Below are 19,985 nucleotides of genomic sequence, written 5' to 3'. Positions count from 1 at the left end.
GATATTTCTTTCGTTTTGGCAAGTTCAATCTGTCTGAAGGAGAAAAGAAGTCTACGTACCGAAGATGAAAACAAGTGTTTCCGTATACGCTGTCATATATTTTCAATAACTCATCATGAGAGCTTGACTCCACGTTGTTACTTTTTTATAAAACTATTCCTCAATTTCACCTGTAGAAGGGCAAAATCTATCTGAAGGAGAAAATAGCTCTACGTACTGTATTTGAAAACTAGAGTCTGTGAATGAGCTGTCACACACTTGCAAAATTCTGTCATCAGATGTTCAGTTAACGTTGTTGTTCATATAAAGCATGATCCAATTAAAACTAGTAATTGTAAAAATATTTTCCGTAAATAGTACACTACATTAATTACAATAGCTACTATAAATCGCTGTAAATGATGCCACGGAAACAATCAACTGATCTTTGCAATTATTAAAATCTGAACAGCAACTATGAATTTGAACGAATTTAATTTTCTTACCATGTGTGTTTACACTGAATTTTGCGGAAAATTATCTGCTTCGTTAATTACATTGTATCCGAATCTGCTTCTTTCCCATTCACGAAACCAGGTATCAAACATGAGAAGCATATTTAAATAAATTCGAGTTAGCATAAAACTTATTTTCACGTTGTAGACCATTAAATTTTCCAATTTTGGTTTCTGTCAGTAATAAATATGAGGCTCATTTTGACGCTTTATTGTACTTCAAGGGACTTACATACAAATAATAATGTTTAAACGAATTTATCGTGCCAATAATTATTCGAATCGTAATTTAAATTATGAAACTGAGTTCATTTCAGGCTGATCACCATTCGCTCGTGCACATTATGTATTAAAACTTTTATCATATAAAAGTATGGGAACATTGTGTACGATTCAGTGGTATCAGTTTTACTAACTTTGCTGATTTTCAAGGTATCAGAACATGATTTTGCTTTGTAATAAAGTTAATATTGATGATTAACGCTCATTTTAATTTGATTTGAATATTATCGGTTTAAGCACACTTGAATTATTGGAAACTACGAGCTTCGTCATTTCAGTGCTAAGCATGGTAAAGAAACATACAAGCCAAAAATTCTGGTATTCGTTTGTATGAGGTATTAATATTTCTCCTGTCAATCTTCGCTGCATTATGCCAAAATAGTCTGTAGGAGAAAAAAGCAATTTGCGTAGTTTGTTTGCATATCACTTAAACTTTTTTTCATTAAAATCAAATACTGTATTTTTGTGTCGTAGGTGTGGCGAGGAACACGGAGAAATTTAGCGAATGTGTGGAGTTGAGTACAAATCATGTAATGATCGCGATTATAACGGCAATCATGTGAGTTCTAAATAGGAACTGAAATGGGAAACAGGTCAGGCAGCTGAGAGAGGCTACAATATAATTCTTGAGTGAATATGAAGGTAGATGTGTAACTGTCTCACAGCCATTAAGCCCTATACATTTCTAGCTCTCTGAGGTCAGACTTCGAAAGTGAAGCGAGAGGGTTAGATTTATACTGTAGTGCTCTCGATAGTATAAAGAATCTTAGAAAATGTGGTACAATCTCACTGGTTAACTGCTGCTGTGTATTTGTCTACGGGAACGTGAAATCCTAACAACCAGCCGATCTCTTATTTGTAGACTACCTGGAGGTGAATTTTATAGTTTATTGCTATCCACTCAGATGCGACGATACACGCAATATTTTAGCTGCTACGGGGTATTTCTGGAAGAATCGCCGGCTGTGATCTGCGCTACGGAAGAAACCTGCCCCGTTCCGAGACGTCAAATAAAATAAGGGAAGGGCAGATAGTGAGTGGTGTCCCCTAAACGGCGGTTCGCCGCTGCGGGTGACCGCTCGTATTTGCTGTTGGCCGTGCGTGCCGCATTGTCCGCGCCAGGGGGCGCAGCCATTGTCGTGTCAACACAGCGCCTCCCGCAGCACTGATCCGACAGGCAGATGCGCTAAAAATGCCCATACTCGCACTTTGGCTCGGCTAATCGGCTAATGAATAACATCCGAGCCTCGCCCCCCCCCCTCCCCCCCGTGCCTGCTTCCTTTACGAGCACGTGGCCGCTATTGCTGCCGCCGCCGCTATTACGAGCCACTGGACGCAGAGTTCAATGTTTAATGTTCCTACATTCCATGGTGGTCATTTGAGATTATTCGGGCGTGTAAATAAATAAAACAGATAATAACGACAATAAAAATAATAATAATACAACCGGGTACCCCTACTAGCACTAAAAAACGTAATTTGTGTGTAGGTCACCAACCATTTATAACTATAAAATCCAGAAACTGATTCATTGAATTTAGTGTTCTCACTCGACCTGTCGCGTTAATTTTGTGTAAAATCCAGAACTTTCACATCGTTCACCATTATCTTTGTCGGAAAAGCAACTGACTGTCACAGAAGTAACGGAATTACGTCAATGGATATGATACAATGGCGCCCACTGTGCACTATACATTGTGACGACGCTGCCGATAACGAACCCTCATTGGCGCTATTGTAATCTCTCGTTGCAGAGGCCACTACCACATGATTTACACCCGTGTGGTTCCGTTACTTCTTTGACTGTCAGTTGCCATCTTGCGAAGGCAATGGTGGATATTGTCGAAAGCTCGCATTTTTATAGAGATTTGACGCGACAATCGCACGTTCAGTACAACAAATTCGTCGCGAAAGACTTCGTGATTTTTTTTTCTTTGTTCCCTGATTTATTTTCAGTTACAGCGTTATACTACGTACAAGACGCAAAAGACCTTTTGTTGTCGATGAAAACTTTATGGTACCTCAATTGTTGTCGGCGCTATCTGAGCGATTCAGACCGTTCACCGAACGATAGGAGCAGTATTTCATGGACACGAAGAGAAAGATTTATAAATAATCGTGAATCGTATCAGTTGATGTAATTGATGGTAGTTTCAGAAACATCGTAATGATTACACTAACAGTCGGATTTATTTACGGTACGATCGACAAGACGTTAATTTCGCACGATCTACATTTTGCGTTATAAAATTACAAAACGAATAAAATTACTGTACCACAAAATAGGCTTTTTGCCTGGGACCGCACAAACGCAGGTTGAAGAAAAGAATGGACACTGTGATTCTACATTCGTTTGCCGCTACTGCCTTTGTCCCGCATCGTGCGCAGGGTCGGCAACATTAAGTAGCGGATTTGGCATGGTTAATTGTTAAGGGATGGCCGGATGCCCTTCCTGCTGCCACACTGTGATTCTACATTCGTTTGATAAATTCAATTTTTCCTATCTTCTGAATACTGCTCAAACCACCTGGATAACATTAAGGCAAACATAAATTATTAACTTTCTTTTTATGCTGATAGCGCAAGTCAGACATTAAAATGCACGTGTCCGATAAGATCCAATATTATAAGAGTATTTTAGGTTGATCTTATGCTATCTTACTAGGATAGCTTTCTGCGTTTCCACTCTTAATAGTCGGCCACAATCTACCTCGAGTTCAGTTTTATTGCGGTTCAGAACAAAGGAATAAATGTTTATCAAATTAACTTTTTAAGGTAAAAAAGTGTTCATCATCTGCTCCTGCACTCATCGTGAGACCCTATGGAGATCAATGAATTGATTGAAGTGTTACTCAAGTGATTTCTTGGTCTTCTTAATTCTTGTCGCCTTCCTGTTCATCTCTTAAATCTGTCTCTCTCATAATCTCAGTGTCACAAGTTAAAATTTCACATTTAATAAGCCTTCAACTTGGTAAGGCATCGACAGAACCTTTTTTGTGACATCAATCCCGAAATTCACCCAAAGCCATGTAAGGATCAAACGGATACCGAAAAATAGAGAACACAGCCCATATTATACAAATAATCTGAGCGTTGTCCACATAATTTCGATTTACGCTTATTCCGTTATTCGCACGCTTTAAGCGCTTTTCCGTGTAATGGTGAGTCACTTTGCCGCGCGGGATTAGCCGAACGGTCTTAGGCGCTGCAGTTATGGACTGTGCGGCTGATCCCGGTGGAGGTTCGAGTCCACCCTTGGGCATGGGCGTATGTTTGTCCTTAGGATAATTTAGGTTAAGTAGTGTGTATGCTTAGGGACTGATGACGTTAGCAGTTAAGTCCCATAAGATTTCACACACACTTTTTTTTTTTTTTTTTTGAGTCACTTTGTAAACCGAAATCAAGCTATTGCCTGAGAGTGGCACTGAAGTTCATAAGCTACTAGAAATACCAATGAAGGAAACAGTTTCGCTACTAAAATTATTGTTTTTGTCTGTAATATACGATCTCGGCACGGCGCACATTTCAAAAAATTCAAATGTGTGTGAATTCCTAAGGGATCAAACTGCTGAGGTCATCGGTACCTAGACATACACACTACTTAAACTAACTTAAAGCTAAGGACAATACGCACACCCATGCCCGAGGGAGGACTCGAACCTCCGTCTGGAGGGGCCGCACGATTAGTGACATGGCGCTTCGAGTGGCGCGCACATTTCGCGATGGAACACAGAATGCAATAAATTACTGCATGATTTTATGTTAAACAGAATCAGTTAAGTATTCATCTCTATGATTGTTAATTATAACGTAATACTAATTTTTGGTTCAAACAATTCTAAAGTTACTTACACTGAGTTAATTGTGTATTTTGGTTATACTGAGTACCTTACGCGGGCGTTCTAAAACGGGACCTTCGTTGTAGTGCCTGCCAGTTTGCTAGTTTCTTTACATAGGGCTTTACTTCTGACCGTTACAGTCAGCCAGGAGATAGCCTAAAAATTCAGTGCGGTACTGAACCAAGAAACTCTTAAGCTAAATATGTTACTCTTTGCTGACATTTCATGTCTCGGACTCTTATCAATGTGAAGGGCGGCGTTTTCTCTCTAAAAATCATATCTACGAGCTACGTTGTAAATATCGAGTCACAACACGCTTTCCGACATGCATCATACTTGCTTGGGCTTCTTTTTACCCAGTAACTCCCTCTATCAATTTTGTATTTGGTTTTAGAGAACTACATAACAAAATTGTATACGATAACAATTTCTAAAATGTCATCTGTCTGTACCACAAACGTGGCTAAGCCTGGATGTAACATAGTTATAATTTTCTTACAAAGTTATTAGAGTGTCAGAACAGCTTGTAGGTGGAGGAAAGTGTAGTGAGTATTACATGTCTTACTGCAACAGCTGATAAACTATTTGGCAGTATGATATCTGTTCATGCGGGAAGGCAAACACACCAACTTTACTGACTGCTAGGGAATCTCAGTTCTTTATTGCAATATGCACCTCTCAACAAGATTACATTTAAGTTATGTGTACTGGACGGTGTCATGTAAAATTTCACCTCATAATATTTAATTAAAATGCTCTAAAACGGGTGCGGATCACTAATTTCTTTTGCAAGGTGGCGAACTGTAAAATCGATTCTCACGGAAAGTTGTGTCAAAAGGAGAGTTGCCTTAGAAATTGAACAATGAAACACCAACAAAAATAGTAGAGCTCGGCCATGTTGAAATAAATCCCACGTAGATGCTTGCTGGTACACTACTAATTAAAATGAGAAGTTGCACTGATGTTGAATCCCAACTGTGCAATACCTTTCCCCTTCTTTGAATAACCACGTTCGTTGTTTCCGTTTCATGCTACACCGCTCATATAAAGAAAAACAATGATAACTTGTATTTATAGGTGGCAAAAAAGTTACGCCGATTTCCAGTAAGTGTGAGACACAGAAAAACGCTTCAAATGACTCTGAGCACTACGGGACTTAACATCTCATGTCATCAGTCCCCTAGAACTTAGAACTACTTAAACCTAACTAACCTAAGGACATCACACACATCCATGCCCGAGGCAGGATTCGAACCTGCGACCGTAGCGGTAAAAACGCTTCAGCTGTGATGATGCAGACTGCAGTATTGCAACGCAACCGTTTAATTTCACGTCTTTCGCCATATTTCTGGACTTCATGTAACGGGGATAACAATTTAATAGGCAAAAAGTGTCTCAGGTGACGAGGCATCGACACATTCATTGTACTGTGGTGCTACGAAAACACGGAAGTCATCGAAAGCGCTCAGCAGTAAGCAACTAGATAGATACTCTTAGTCTCTTAATCTCCTGCCAACATTTTGATTTCAGTAGATAACAAGACAACAGAGTAGCAAAATTTCTTAGTCTGAATGGAGAGCTAGAGTTTCCCTTGGATTGTGTACATCATGTGATTCGAGATGAGAATGCGTTTGGAAAGTATACGAGAAAACCACGTTCTTCGCAGGAATCATAGAGTACAACGGCACTGGTGGAGCACTAGTAAACAAATGAATTAAGAAGGTAAATCATGTTATTGAAAACAGTCAAATGCGACTAATCTTGTAGAAGATTTTATTCCAGGAGCTTATATAAAATAATGGTAGTATTTTTCTAGCTCACGCTTTTAGTAGTGCTCTTTGATCTACCTGAGCAGAACTCCCTCGTATCTGATAACATTTGTTTGTGAAAGCGGGTAGCTCGCATCCTACACTATGAGACCAAACATTTAGACCTATACCCATGAAAACCACATAAACTAAGTGGGAGAAGGTAATTTCCATTGTACTTAACCACTGATAATCCAGAACTCTGTTTGGTTTGAATGGTTCTTTGTTTGTGGAAGAGTTCCGCAACAAATCAGTAACTCGAAATATTTCTAGAGTGATTCTCGTGCTGTGTTCTAAATTATATAGACAGTTTTCGTGTTACAATACTCTAATATGGTTGGCAGAAGTTCGACGACGTCTTTTTATATACAACCTAGATAATGACGAAAGACCACAATTTTCTAATACATGTTTGTGTAATTTTAATTGCATTCAACTGGATAAGTGTTTCCTAGAGGGTAAACCGCATTTACCACGCTAGTGTAAAAAACGAAGTGGTACCGACCAAGTTTTTTAATTGAAAAATGGTAGTTTATAATTGCATGGTCGTTCATTGCGTTGGAGAAGAGAAGATGTATACATTTAAAAAGTATCGCATACGCTGGAACGCTACAATTGCCAGTAAGTGAGCAGATAAGGAAGATTCTAAAATTTATCGTTTCTCCATATAGCCTACTTGTGAGACCTTGACACCGAATATAATTTAATTTCCTAGTTCTACAAAATGCTTATCGTTTTTATCTTTACACAGTCATGTATGCGAACAACGTCCTTATAAATTTACGAGTGTTAAAATTGTGTGATGGACGGAAGATCAGTGATCTCCACGCCGCAGGATTACGTTTTCCTGTGGAATTTTGTCAGCCAATGTAGTTGGCCAAACAGTCGTACTACTCTTGAACAAGCTACATTTATGCCACAAAGAACCACATTTATTGCGTTTGCTTTAGAACACTTCAGAATTATCGAGTTAAAAGTAACGTAAGATCAGTAATCAGGCGGCAACAACCAGAAAATACAGGTACGTTAGAAAGAACGGCCTTGTTAAATCTTTCAGAAACTGTCTGATAATACACGCCCGAGATATCTGTACTATTTATTTTGCAAACTGCACCGTGCATACATTTTATTTCACCGGATACCATACTGGAAAGGCTATTTTTTCTTAAAATTTGAAATAGAAAAAAATGTGAGGAAAAAATTATACACCGATAGAGGTGGCGTAGAGGTTCAGATACTGGACTCGTATTCGGAACGTATAATTTAATATTTCATGTGTTGCTGAAATTAATTCAACTGCATTGATTCAAAACGGAGCGATTGATTTCCTCCCAGAATCCTGTTTATATGTCTGCAACGACGGCTATGCTGACGAGACTATAAACTTTTCAAGCTCGAAACTTCTATAAAATTGTGCGAATGGGCAGGAGGTAGGGGGGTGAAGGACGGAAAAGGTGGCAAGAAACTAGCATAGTTGCAAAAATTGCTGACAAGTTTCACGAAAAGTGTGCGGTATTGAGCCAAGAAAGCTAGAAAGCAAGCTAGAAAAGTTGCTTCGAAAAGTTCTGGGTGTAATGTCCAATATATATACGTGATCTCTTGTTAAACCAATAGTTGAGTCCAGAAGATCTGTTCTGAGAAACCAACCACAAAACTCTCTCAGAATTTCATTCATTCCCTCGGACCGGAGAGACGGTTAGCCGATAACTGAACTGTGAGCCATTGTCTTTCCAAATTACAACCCCTTTACCCCTAATGCCGAGACGTGTCGTTAGGTGTTACAGCGAATGTGTGAATGAGACGTTGTTTCAGAAGCGGCTCAAGGCGCGTGTTTTTGTTTTGGGCACGTTGGCGCTAACACAATTAGCAGGCTGTTCCCCCTGCTCGCGCAAATTAGATATCGTGCCCCCGGCGGCGGCGCCGTCACATTCAATGAAGTGTGCGAGGGCGCATTGTCTCACATTCCGTGGCTGCGCGCTCGTTCAATGGCCGATACTAGATACCTTATCGCCGCACACACACCATTAACACGTGATCATTGACGCAAATTAATATCTTGATACGGACACGCGTTTGGGCACCTCGTAACATACAGCGGGCGGACAATTTCATTTTATAGGAATCGTGCTTCCCTCGTTAATAATCGCCTTTTAAATCATGGCTCGTCGCACGCGCGGCTCGGCTCGGGACCAAACATCTTGCCCGCTCGTTTTAACTTTGGCCAAATACGGAAGCAAAAGCTTTTGCGGAGGCAACACTGCTGCCAATTTTCTAGGACCATATATGGATGTGATAGTTGAAAAAAAAATTAATCTACGCATTTGTAGTGTCACTTACAGATACTGTGTCAGTAGAGGCATGAATCTGTTGGCTCTCTTGCTCTCTTAATCAGAGCATTATATATTCCTATTGACACTACAATTTTCCTTATGCTGCTACTCAACAGAGTCATAATACACTATGACGAAATTTTTGTATTTGCCTTTAAGTTGCACCAAGTTGATGCTAATCAGCAACGCATAAAGACCGAAAATTATGAGCAGTTAAAAGAAAATGATATTTTGTTGCTTTCGTGGAAACGCTAGAAGGACTAGTGCCAATCCATTCGACGGCGACTTGTGGAACGGTATATATCAGCGAGAGTTGAATGCAGAGAGTTTCTGTACGATCTATCTCTGATGGGAGCTACAGCTATCTTATTCCTTAAAGGCGTTCATACCACTGATAAACCTTAGAAAACATTGTAAACGCATAAATTGCATTATTACGTTTGATGTGTTGTTCCTCCTCCTCCTAATAATAATAATAATAATAACAGATATACCTGAAGTGATATTCTTCCTTCCGAACTGCATCGCGGATCATGTTAAACTCCAGAGCCTGAAGTCAGAAATAGCGGTCTCTTCAGACAAATGAGATATCAGTAAGTTCCATTTGGCTGTTTTCATCTAAAAAGTTGCAGTGGATCAACGTCGATCCACTCGGCGGCGACTCATTAGGATACTTCACATGAACGAGAGTTTCGATGAATAAAACTGTCTCTAACTAACTAATGATTGTTGAGAGAAACGTCTCTTCCAACGTCCTTCAACTTCTCGACAACCACGGAGTTTAACGACGTACATAATGGATAAAACAACTTTCTTCGATGTGTGTTCCACATGTATGCTACTAAAGGTCCAGTCACCTTCTTGTTTGCATTGTGTAAACATACATACTAAAGATAACTTTAGAACACTGCACATTATTGAATTATATCGTCACATTCAACATACTGTCTTATTTTTCTTCTAAAGGAGCAACAAAATACGTATACAAACGTTTGTATTTGCCGTTCTTGCCGTTCTTGACCCATGTCGCTGCTGATTTCAATAGACAAATCTTCAAGTCCGAAAGAGGCGGGAATGCGATGCGAACAAGACTTATGCTTGCAGTAGGTGAAAGATTCACTCAGTGGAAAAAAAACACACAGGACGTCATATAAAGCGAGATAGAAGTAATTATATTTTTATCGTTGTATTACATGTACCGCGTCACTACATACTCCTTCGAACTCTTATGTGCATACGGAACTTCTAAATAGGCAAGGTAACTCGTTGAAAACAGTGGAATACACTAATTTGTGTTATGTTCAGTTTTCAGTTACTCCCACAAAACATGATGTTTTATTTACCCTCTTAACTGAGATTGCGGTTCGTGTTAGCGTACAGGCCAAGAAGGCAGAAATAATGGCCAGCACCGTGGCACGTCTAAACGCAGGTTTGGCGCTAGCGTCTAAACTTCCGCAACTTTACATTGCCGGACTACAAATCGGAGAGTTTTGTGAAAGTACCCGTAGCTTCGCAAGCATTTTAAAACACCAAGTCAACGACACTAAATATTCTGAATAAGATATAAGCGTAAAAATTTAACTTTATTTCACGGTCTCCCACACTCAACGTCTCATAAAAGAAGTGTGTAATTTCCTTTCCTTTCGTCTGGCTGAAGCGTGTATCAGTTCGGTTCAACTATTTTAGTCGAAGATTAAATGTGAATTTTAGATAAATATCCGTAAGTTGGTCTGAGAAGCATATAGCTTTCAGTTTCTAAGCCTGAAGCAAAGAAGTGCCGTAAATTTGCATCACAATGAGTGGTACATTATCCTTGTCGGACAGCACATAATTCAATGAGAGCGCGCAGAGTTTACAGGCGATTTGCGTCTGTCGCGCCACTACCGGGGCTAGCTCGTTTCAGGGTTACTTCTCAGCATGACGTACCGCTGATAAGTTACCACTACATCTCGCTGCGATAGCATCTCACGAGTTACGCCAGAGTTGTGCTGCTTTTCAGGAAAAGAAAAAGAAATAACCTGCGTAGGCGTAAGAAAACTATTACACATATCTGTTCTAGATTCTGAATTATTATTGCGTTCAAACTGCTATAACAGATCCGATACACTCGCACGAGAGAAACGCATTGTTTCTTGGTAAAGATATTATTGTTCAGTCGGTCTAATGTATCCCACATCCTTAACGCTTAGACCAATTTAAGTGCTAGTGTAGACGAATAATTACAAATCTGTTTTATTCTTTCCAGTCTGTAAGAGTTGGAGAAACAAACTACGGCACTTCGCGCATATCACTTGTAAAATCAGAAGACAGTTGTCGTCTAAAATTGAATAAATATGCTGCGTCGGGTCTAACTGCATTCACAGACAGATTTTACGCATCGGACGATAAGCTCGAGCCTGCAGGTACCGTTACGGGAAACGTGTACGGACAATCCTTGCCTAGAAGACAATGAACGTTGCCGCGTTACGCTCACCTGCTCCGCGGTCTGTATTCTAGCACTCTGCGCTTCATCCTGAGTCCGCTGCAACCGTCCTTAAGAGTGGTAAACCTACGGATGCACAACTTGTTAGAATATTTTGCGACAAACAGCAGTTACATGTGGCTTATTTTAATGCAATCCGTGCGTTTCTTAACAACTAGTCTACCATACATTCCAGTAACTATACTAAAAGACTGTCTTGACTAGCAGTGCAACAACAGAAAGTGTAAAGAGACTGTAGCAGTCGAGAGAGAGCCATCATCTGAGTTAATTTGCGGAGATGCGACTGCAGTTACCGGCTGTCTATGTTCAACACTGTCTGTTAACTTATATCACGCAAAGAGTAAAGAAATACCCAATCTCCAGCAACTGAGAGATGAATTGAAGAAACTAAATCAAAACGGGAAAGTTAGTGACAGAAATAATAATGAAATGCGGAAACTGTTCAGAAATTTGTAGGACATTTGAGGAACAAAGGACGCGAAAAATTTTAATACAGCTCTCCGTGCGTACAACGAAGTACCAACTAGCGTCCAATAAAAACTCCATGCAGTTAACTGCGATAGTGCGCAAGAGCGCTATGACTTCGTCTCAAGAAAACAAAACTCGTCCCTGTATTTCCGTTGTCAGTCGATGGCTCTATATTAAGTAAATTTCCTCTTTTCCCTTTCATGAGACCGATCGCAGCACATCCTTGACACACGACGCTTTCTAAAATCGTTCCTTTAACAGTCAACTTCAACTGATAAAGTATTAGGCATAATAAATTCTAGCGAATGCCTTCCGAGAACACAAACAGCTACTCTCCGCGGATGCGGCGACAGTGCGTCGCACGGACGGTAAGTAGCTTTGTTACGATTTACGAGGGATCCTTTCAGTAACGTTTCGTCTTGTGTGCTCCCAGCAATACGAATGGTTTGTCGCCGCGAGATAGATACGGGAGACGACGGTGCAGCACTTGAGAGGGCCTGAAGCGCACATGTGAGCAGACGTCTGGACAGATGGATAGCTTCCCGGAATTCTACATGAAGGCAGGCTGCTGAGTAAAGTTCCCATGGCGGCCTCCCATCCTTCCGGCCACGGAGAACCTTGTGCGTCCTGCTCACGCACGCACCACGCTGCCTTCACTCGATAGAGTAACCGTCAGGCGTACTTCATTTACCCTAAAGAGGTAACGCACTCTAACTAAAATACCGTCTCGAAGACACTGTACTATGACATTGTTCTTGTGACTCTAATTTGCTAAATTTCAGTGCTAATATTCACACGGTTAAGTGCCGAGGACCTACAATACCAATTAAACTATCCAAACTAGAAAATTACTTCTTCATTCAAAAGAGAAAAAGATCAGTCATTTATGTGGCAAGTATAGCGTCGATGAGTTTCCGCTCATGTCACAGTCGGCCATGAATCAAAGTAACTAACTAAACATGCAAAATAACACAGGAAGCGGTAGGATTACGCTTCTGAAAAGGAGAAGGTAGGACCATCATGTCCACTGCTGTAACGGAACAATCGTTCACTCTGGATGCTGATTCTAAAATCCTTGAAAGGTTCAGTTTTATATCTGTTATTTAGAGCTAATGCATAGCTGTATGATCCACACATAAGAGACAAAGCATTCCTACCAATCGAGGGAGCGCCATGGTTCACAGAGGGGAAACGCATTCTTGTCTCGCCATCCAGATTCAATTTTTCCGTCGTTTACATAAATTATGAGGAATGACGCGCTGGTTACCTCTAAAAGGCATGGCTCATTTCCTTCCACAACCCTGTCGTATAAGTTTGTGTTCCGTTTGTAGGGTCCTCGTTGTCGGTGGAGCGTCAATTCATAGTATTCCTTCCATTATAAACCATTCCAAGATGAATGCAGGTACGTAATACAAAATGTTTCGGCTAGTTCTCTGCACAACAGTGACACAGGGCGTCTCTCTTGCACAAATAAGTTAAAGCTAGACATTTTCGTTAATAGCCGCTTTGCGCAAAACGAAAATGAGCGGAAGCATTTTACGCAACTATCTGCAAAATTCGTTATACTCGCTTCGAGTTTCTAGACTTGTGTTTCTTTTCAATACTCGGTACACATACAACACGATCAGGAAGACAAGTCACGTCATAAACAACAAAGAAACTATTTTCCGGTGGGCAACTATAGAGTCGTTTCTCCCTTATAAGGTCGTTCTAAATGATAACTAACATTCTCTGTTACTATTTCGATACAAAGACTTTTCTTGTAATCAAAATTTAATGCCGAAAAAATAATATGAAACCGTTTGTGTTGTGAATGTGTGTTGTATATTTAGGTAGCCTATGTCATAGGAATTAATTGGAATTGTGGGTTTGAACTTGTAGCCTATGTCATAGGAATTAATTGGAATTGTGTGTTTGAACTTGCAATTAGTGAATGAATGTTGAACTCACATTTCTCGCCGCACTGCCGATCATCCAGCAGTTCCGATTTTATTCCCTTCCCGTACAGCCAATCTGGAGGAAAAAACACCAGCGGTAGAAGAAAAATTCACCCAAAAAGTATAATATAAACACTAGATACAGAAGTAGTGTGGCAGCATGCTGATAGTGTTAATGCAACTAATTATTACAATTATTGTTATATTCCCTGCTAATGATACGTGCAGCAAAAATTACATAAACATTTTTAGTACAGAGTAATGATAGTAAAGCGTTTACCATGTAGCTATTACTAGTCAAAATTAGTCTACAGAACCTAAGTTAAGACGACAAAAACTTCTCAGTTTACAAATGAAGCATGATATTCTGAGATAATAAAATCACGTTGTACCAATGCAGGATGGACATTTATGAACTTTATAAGGAGTACCGTATCGGTGCGCAAATGAAGATTTTTGCTTTTTAGGCAACATGCAGTGAAAAATGTTCTAGAGATACTAGTGAATGAACAGCAGTCCCATACCCACAAGAGTGCACATCTTCGCGGAAACGAAAACTATTGACAGAATAATTAATAAGGCATGTTTAGACCATCGAAGGGAAACACACGAAAAAGCCCAGTAGATTACTGAATGTTTTAATTTTCCGGTTAATGAAAAATGATGCTTTCATTGCCTCACAGCAAATCACTATGGATCCTAAACTAAAAACCTACGACGTGTATTTTCATGCAGCAAGCAAGGGACGCCGTAAATAGTGTTGAACGGATCGAAACATTGGTCCAATAAAGACAGATTTAAAACACAAAAGTGTCTACAACGATGAACGTGGTAAGAGTCAGTCTTATCTCTACACCTGAAGGAATGAGAAGATTATGAAAACATACAGATGCAATAAGAACGCAATAACAGTGAAATACTGGGCCATTTTCCCCGCTGTGACTACGCAGCGACGCTATCTTAGTGTCTTTCAAGAACGAAAGTTTTACAACAATCACACTATCATGTTACCATTTTTCCCTTCTTAATCAACAGAGCGAACCTGCTTAATGCAAAGGCTGCAAAATATAGAATAAATTTTTGACTTATTACGCAAGAAAAATTAAGAAAGAATGCACATCATGTACCGTGTAGAAAGCCGCCTCAGATATTGCAACGTCATATTCCCCACACTTCCCGTAGAGTAGCATATAAAATTCATTATGTTACATCAGAGTGCGAGAAATTGCGCAGGAAAATTAGCACAAACAATCCTAGTGGAATTAGGTTGCGATATGTCATGTGAAGTCCAACAATAGGAGGATACTGTAGACACTTAGAAAATTTTGAACATCCATTAGACAAAAAGAAATATTCCCCTTCTTGTTTTGTACCATAACACTTGGGAGCTTATTCTAGAAAACTGAAAGCTGCACGTTTATCCAGCAACTCTGCTCACCGGCTCGAAGGTTCGGAAGACAGCTCCAGAAATGACATATTTATAACTGCAAATGTCGTAGTAACATTGACTGCGAGATTGATTCTTTACTAAGCTCATACAACAGAAGGTCAGTGCCGAATTGAGGGACTCGTTCTGCAAGAACGATACCGAAATAATGACTGCGAACAACATAATGCCCTTAAAATAAAGCATCCGCAACGAACGTGTCGGGGCGTTTGGCGGGAAGAGACTGGGGGCACTTTTCCATACAGAAAAAAAATTAATGAAACGAAAACCCTCAAAAACTAGTTACTAGACCTTTTAACGACGAGGCACACGTAGTAACTGGGTGACAACAGTATCATGCGTATTATTTCCTTATTTTGACGGCAAATTACGGTGGCTTTATGTTGTAGGCAACCACGATACGCCGTTCAACTCGTCAGTAGCAAATGTGAGACCATGCTTCTTTGTTTTATTGTACAGTGCTCAGCCGCTACAGTTTTAAATATGTATCTGAGTATTATAATTCGACGTATAAATACTACAATAATTACGTAATAACCTACAGAGAATTAAGAGTTACATGAATCAAGGCATAATCCTTATTGCTGAAAACTGAGGACGTCAGAAATCAAAAATATTGTGGAGGATGAAGACCATTTATTTTCTTCCAATCTTGTCTACGCAGCTGTGTTTATTGCTTTTTGTCTATTCGCGATACTCTAAGCCTTCATCTTCATCCAGATCAAACTGCCAGTCGTGTGGCAAACACACCATAGGATTTTGGATTACAATAATCGGGTGTACTAGCGATGGTACGCATCATCGCTTACAAACAAAAACTGCCTGCAGGTGAAGCCTTAGAATTACTAAATAGATAGCAATAAGATAAAAAACAATAAACACAGCTGACAAAACAGTTAGAGAATAATAATCTTCATTCTCCAGGATAAAGCACATCCCTATGAAACTGAGAGGACCTCTGCTAAATAATCACTTATTCTTAATGGCTGGTGTTTATGGTTGATTAAGTTATTTCCTACGCAATGTGTAACCCTCATATGGTAACCGATTTAGCAGATTCTTGTTTTATAATTGCGAATACTGCTGAATGAAGATTTCTTGTCCTTTTGTATTTCTTGTTTCCAGCTGGGTCATGTACTGCTACTCAGTTTAAAATCGATCATTAAAAGAAAGCTCTCCAAGACTGCCAATGCTTCTACATTGTTTACGTCGCTGGAGGGATACTGAAAGCATACGTTCTACAATGCGCTGTATTGCCCTCACTCAATCCTTTCAAAGCTACACTTCAATGTTGCTGTTCACCGATTCCCAAATTTGTGAATTAGGAAAATGGAGGGGTCATTTTCGTACAACTATCAACGCCACTAAGAAATTTGTTCAGGAATATTCTACTATAACAATGTACTTCACAATAAAAAGTAAAATGAAATATTACATAAAGTAACACATACTATAAATTTGCTTAAAAATGTTTTTGATGTTGTTGGAATGTGAATTAGCAAGAATATAAAGCCACCCATGCACGTATATTCTCAAAGCATATTGTGTCCGACGGATCGTTTCCCTGGAGAAATGGATCTGTTAGTAGAGTACGTAAACAATAAACTTTTAGTGCTACTGAAACACTGTTTTTATTTTTCAGTAACAATATCTAGGAAATTTTATTGATTGAAAAGGAAATACATCGATGTAAATGAAGACTCAGTTTAGTTGTATTGACATTCTAAACGTGCCGGTAAGCTTAATGGGCTAGCAATATAGTAGAAATTCATGTGAGCTTTGGCATGCAAGAATGCTGTATTATGAGCTAAATCTATAGATAAAGTGAAACCTGCGTAGCGCGCAGAGAATTTCATACTTCGGTCAAGATTCTAGCTTATCAGCTATGGCATGTTCAGAACTTGAACCGTTTGTTCTACTGTGGAAAAGATTTGCATAAATACAGTACGAAAGCTAAACGGAAAACTAATGCAAAGTAAACAAAACCCTCAAAACACACGAAGTCAATTTACTACGTAAAACTGAAACGCAAAGATGCGGCAAAATTACTTCTTGAATATGTTATTGGGATAGATTAAACAGCTACTGTCGTTATGCTTTATTAAGTTACGGCAAATAAAAGTGCGAATTACACTAACGACACCACGGTGCGCAGAACATGTTGCCTTTGGTGTAGCTGAGAGCAAAAAGTAACAGTTAGCGAGGAAAGTTTAGCGATGTGGAAGAGAGAGGTGCCAGCAGATTTCAGTGTTCACCAACATGGTACCGTGCTAAACAGCCAGCTCTACGGTAGCCCGTTGCGAACGTCCATTGGCTATTGATACTAAAACATTTGATATTTGCCCCTAGGTAAAGCAGCAATTTGTATGTCATATCAAGCTACTGTGTCATCGTACGGAAAAGTTATCGAATTGTTTGTGCTAAGGACGACAACCAGAATATATGAAGAAAAAAAGACAGCAGTTTCCTCTTTTTGCTACCACCAGAATTCCGTGTTTTCAACACATGTTTTACTGGTCAACGAAAACTTACACTGAGGTAGTGTGTATGTCCGAAACCAGCGGAAATTAAACCATTCATGTGCTCAGGATGAGATAAAGGTCCCACAAGCAAACAGCTATTTACTCAAGCATGAAAAATAAATTTCTTGTGACAGTCTGCTAAATTACAATTCTCCTCAAAGAACTATTCCTAGTTGGAAGTAATGAATTTCTTGCTACAGTTAGTACCAGTGAGATGCATATCGGTGGAAAGCAAACATGAGCTAAACCAAATTACATTCAAAGTACTACAGATCTTAAGTCCGGCGTGGACCGCATTGCCCGAATTCATGATAACGCGGTCCTTGTCAGACGATCGCGATTCTCAATTTCCTCACCTTTTTCCTTCACACCTGCGCAATGTTACCTGAGCATCGTACCGTCTACGTAAGACGATCAGCTGAGCGATAATCACTGTAAACGCCACTAGCCTTCGTACTCTACACCATCATAGATGATGTCCGAAACGTGGGCTCCGTGATCCAAACGGTAAATCACGGTCCTCCCGACTCGGTAATCGGAAGACGGGAGTAATATGTGACGCAGAGCGTCCACGGCTGCAGCGCGCTGGTCGCCCGGAGGCGTGGTACCCGCGCGCTGACACAATGTGTCATTACAGTTTGCGTTAATAAGCTTCACTCTGAACACTTCATCACCCTTTATCGTAGGTAAAACATGACACGTCCAGAGTGTTTATTACCTTCACAATGATTCAATCGTGCTAGTTACTGAAGGCTCCCTCGAGAACTTCACAGTCCCTGCTGCTCTCACCAGCTGATAGAAACGAAGATGCGTTGGTGGGCGGGACACCCAAACTGGGATTACTTTGCTGGACGATCTCTAGTTACGTAACAGTAAAACATAAATGCTCAGTGGGTTGTCCCAACGGTAAGGAAGATGTGGTGTTAACAACTGTGGTTACAGATGGACTAGCAAGGCAATTCTGTGTGCACTGTGTCTGAACTGTAGTAGCACTGATTCTACAACACTGGCCATTTCCGCTTGTTTTCTTTTCTTTTTTTTTTCTTTTCCTCAGTAGCCTATATGGGTCTCACGGTATATGGGAAGCTAAGTAATCCAAAACGGTCACTCGAGGGGCACGAAAGTAATTGGAGGCACCCGTTTTGACACTGCATGGCTAGTGGCAATGATAAATGACACGACTAAGGTAAGAGTTTCGAGCACTGTGGTCAAGCAACTTGCACGTCCTCGTCTTGACAGCACGTCATATGACACGGACTCGGACAGAGGATCACTGCGAACGGTCTGGAGGTGATACGACAGGAAAGGAAGCGAATGTGGCGGTAAAGAACCGGACCGAGCCCAGTGTGGCGTGTTCCAGCACCTTGCGAGTCGACTCTCCGATGGCACTTTTAGAGACACTGTTCCCGTTACGAGGTGGCCGTATGGCGCCCATCGGGGACGGAAGAGCCTGGCCACACGGCGCCTGACAGCTGTCGAGCCCGCAATACTCGCGCCTGGCGGACACTGCTACGAAAACTTCACTGCAGCGTCGCACACAGAGTACAACGAATTCTTACCGTCCTTGGGTGGCGAAGCACACTGTGGCGCGTAGGATCCCAGGTGGTATCCGGGGTAGTTCTGGTGCATCGTCGGAAACGGGTAGGGGCCTAGCGGCGGCGCTCGCGGGCTGCCGAAGCCGGTGGAAGGGTCCACGTGGTGCGGGGGCACGGGCGGGCCCGGAGGCACGGGACCCGCAGGGCCCGCGAAGTGGTGCGCGTGGTGCTGCGAGTAGCGCAGCGGGCTCGCGCCGTGTCCGTACTGCTGCTGCTGCTGCTGCTGTTGCTGCTGCTGCTGCTGTTGCTGCTGCAGCTCGATGAAGGCCGACTTCCCGGCCGACGGCTGCGCCTGTTGCTGTTCCGCCTGCGCGTCGGCCATGGCGGCCACTGTCGGCGTCGGCGTGCTCGAGCCGCCCCCCTGGAAGGGGCTGCCCAGGTCGGTGAAATTCAGCGTCGTGCCGTGCTCTGCCTCGCGGTCGCTAGCTACTGCGGCGGGCCGTGGCCGTGGCCGCATACGGCATAGTCAGCAGAGCGGAGGCGAGGGCGCGGGCGCGGGCGCTGGCGGCGTGCGTCTGTGTGCTCGGTCGGCGTGCCGGCGGCGTACTGCGCGACGCGGGCCGCGGCTCACCTGCGCGGTGCCCAGTGCGCAGCGAGGGCGGGGCTTGCGCGCGCACGCCGCCCGCCGTTGGCCGGCGCCGGCGCGGCCACGCCCTCCGCAGCCGCGCGCCGCCCTGTCGCGGCGCCCGGCCGCGATTAATACTGACTTACTTTCCGAGAGGAGACACGGAGGCCGCCGGCGACACTGCCGTCTCCTTCTTTCGCTAAGCCAGCCGACACT

General features: G+C 41.7%; 1 protein-coding gene across 1 annotated transcript in view; it reads right to left on the bottom strand.

Annotated features, from left to right (window-relative positions):
- Nucleotides 1-19,731, bottom strand: part of LOC126470731 (homeotic protein distal-less-like) — a 297,046-nt gene extending 277,315 nt beyond the window's left edge. The window contains exons 1-2 of the mRNA XM_050098735.1: nt 19,169-19,731; nt 13,654-13,716 (exon numbers count right to left, since the gene is read on the bottom strand). Coding sequence (XP_049954692.1) covers nt 13,654-13,716; nt 19,169-19,661 — 556 coding nt within the window. The 5' untranslated portion in view covers nt 19,662-19,731. The remainder of the gene's footprint in view (nt 1-13,653; nt 13,717-19,168) is intronic.
- Nucleotides 19,732-19,985: the final 254 nt, after the last annotated feature.

Source organism: Schistocerca serialis, chromosome 3, assembly GCF_023864345.2.
Source record: "Schistocerca serialis cubense isolate TAMUIC-IGC-003099 chromosome 3, iqSchSeri2.2, whole genome shotgun sequence".
Taxonomy (NCBI): domain Eukaryota; kingdom Metazoa; phylum Arthropoda; class Insecta; order Orthoptera; family Acrididae; genus Schistocerca; species Schistocerca serialis.
Note: the sequence above shows the minus strand (reverse complement) of the source record. Positions and strands in the feature narration are given on the sequence as shown.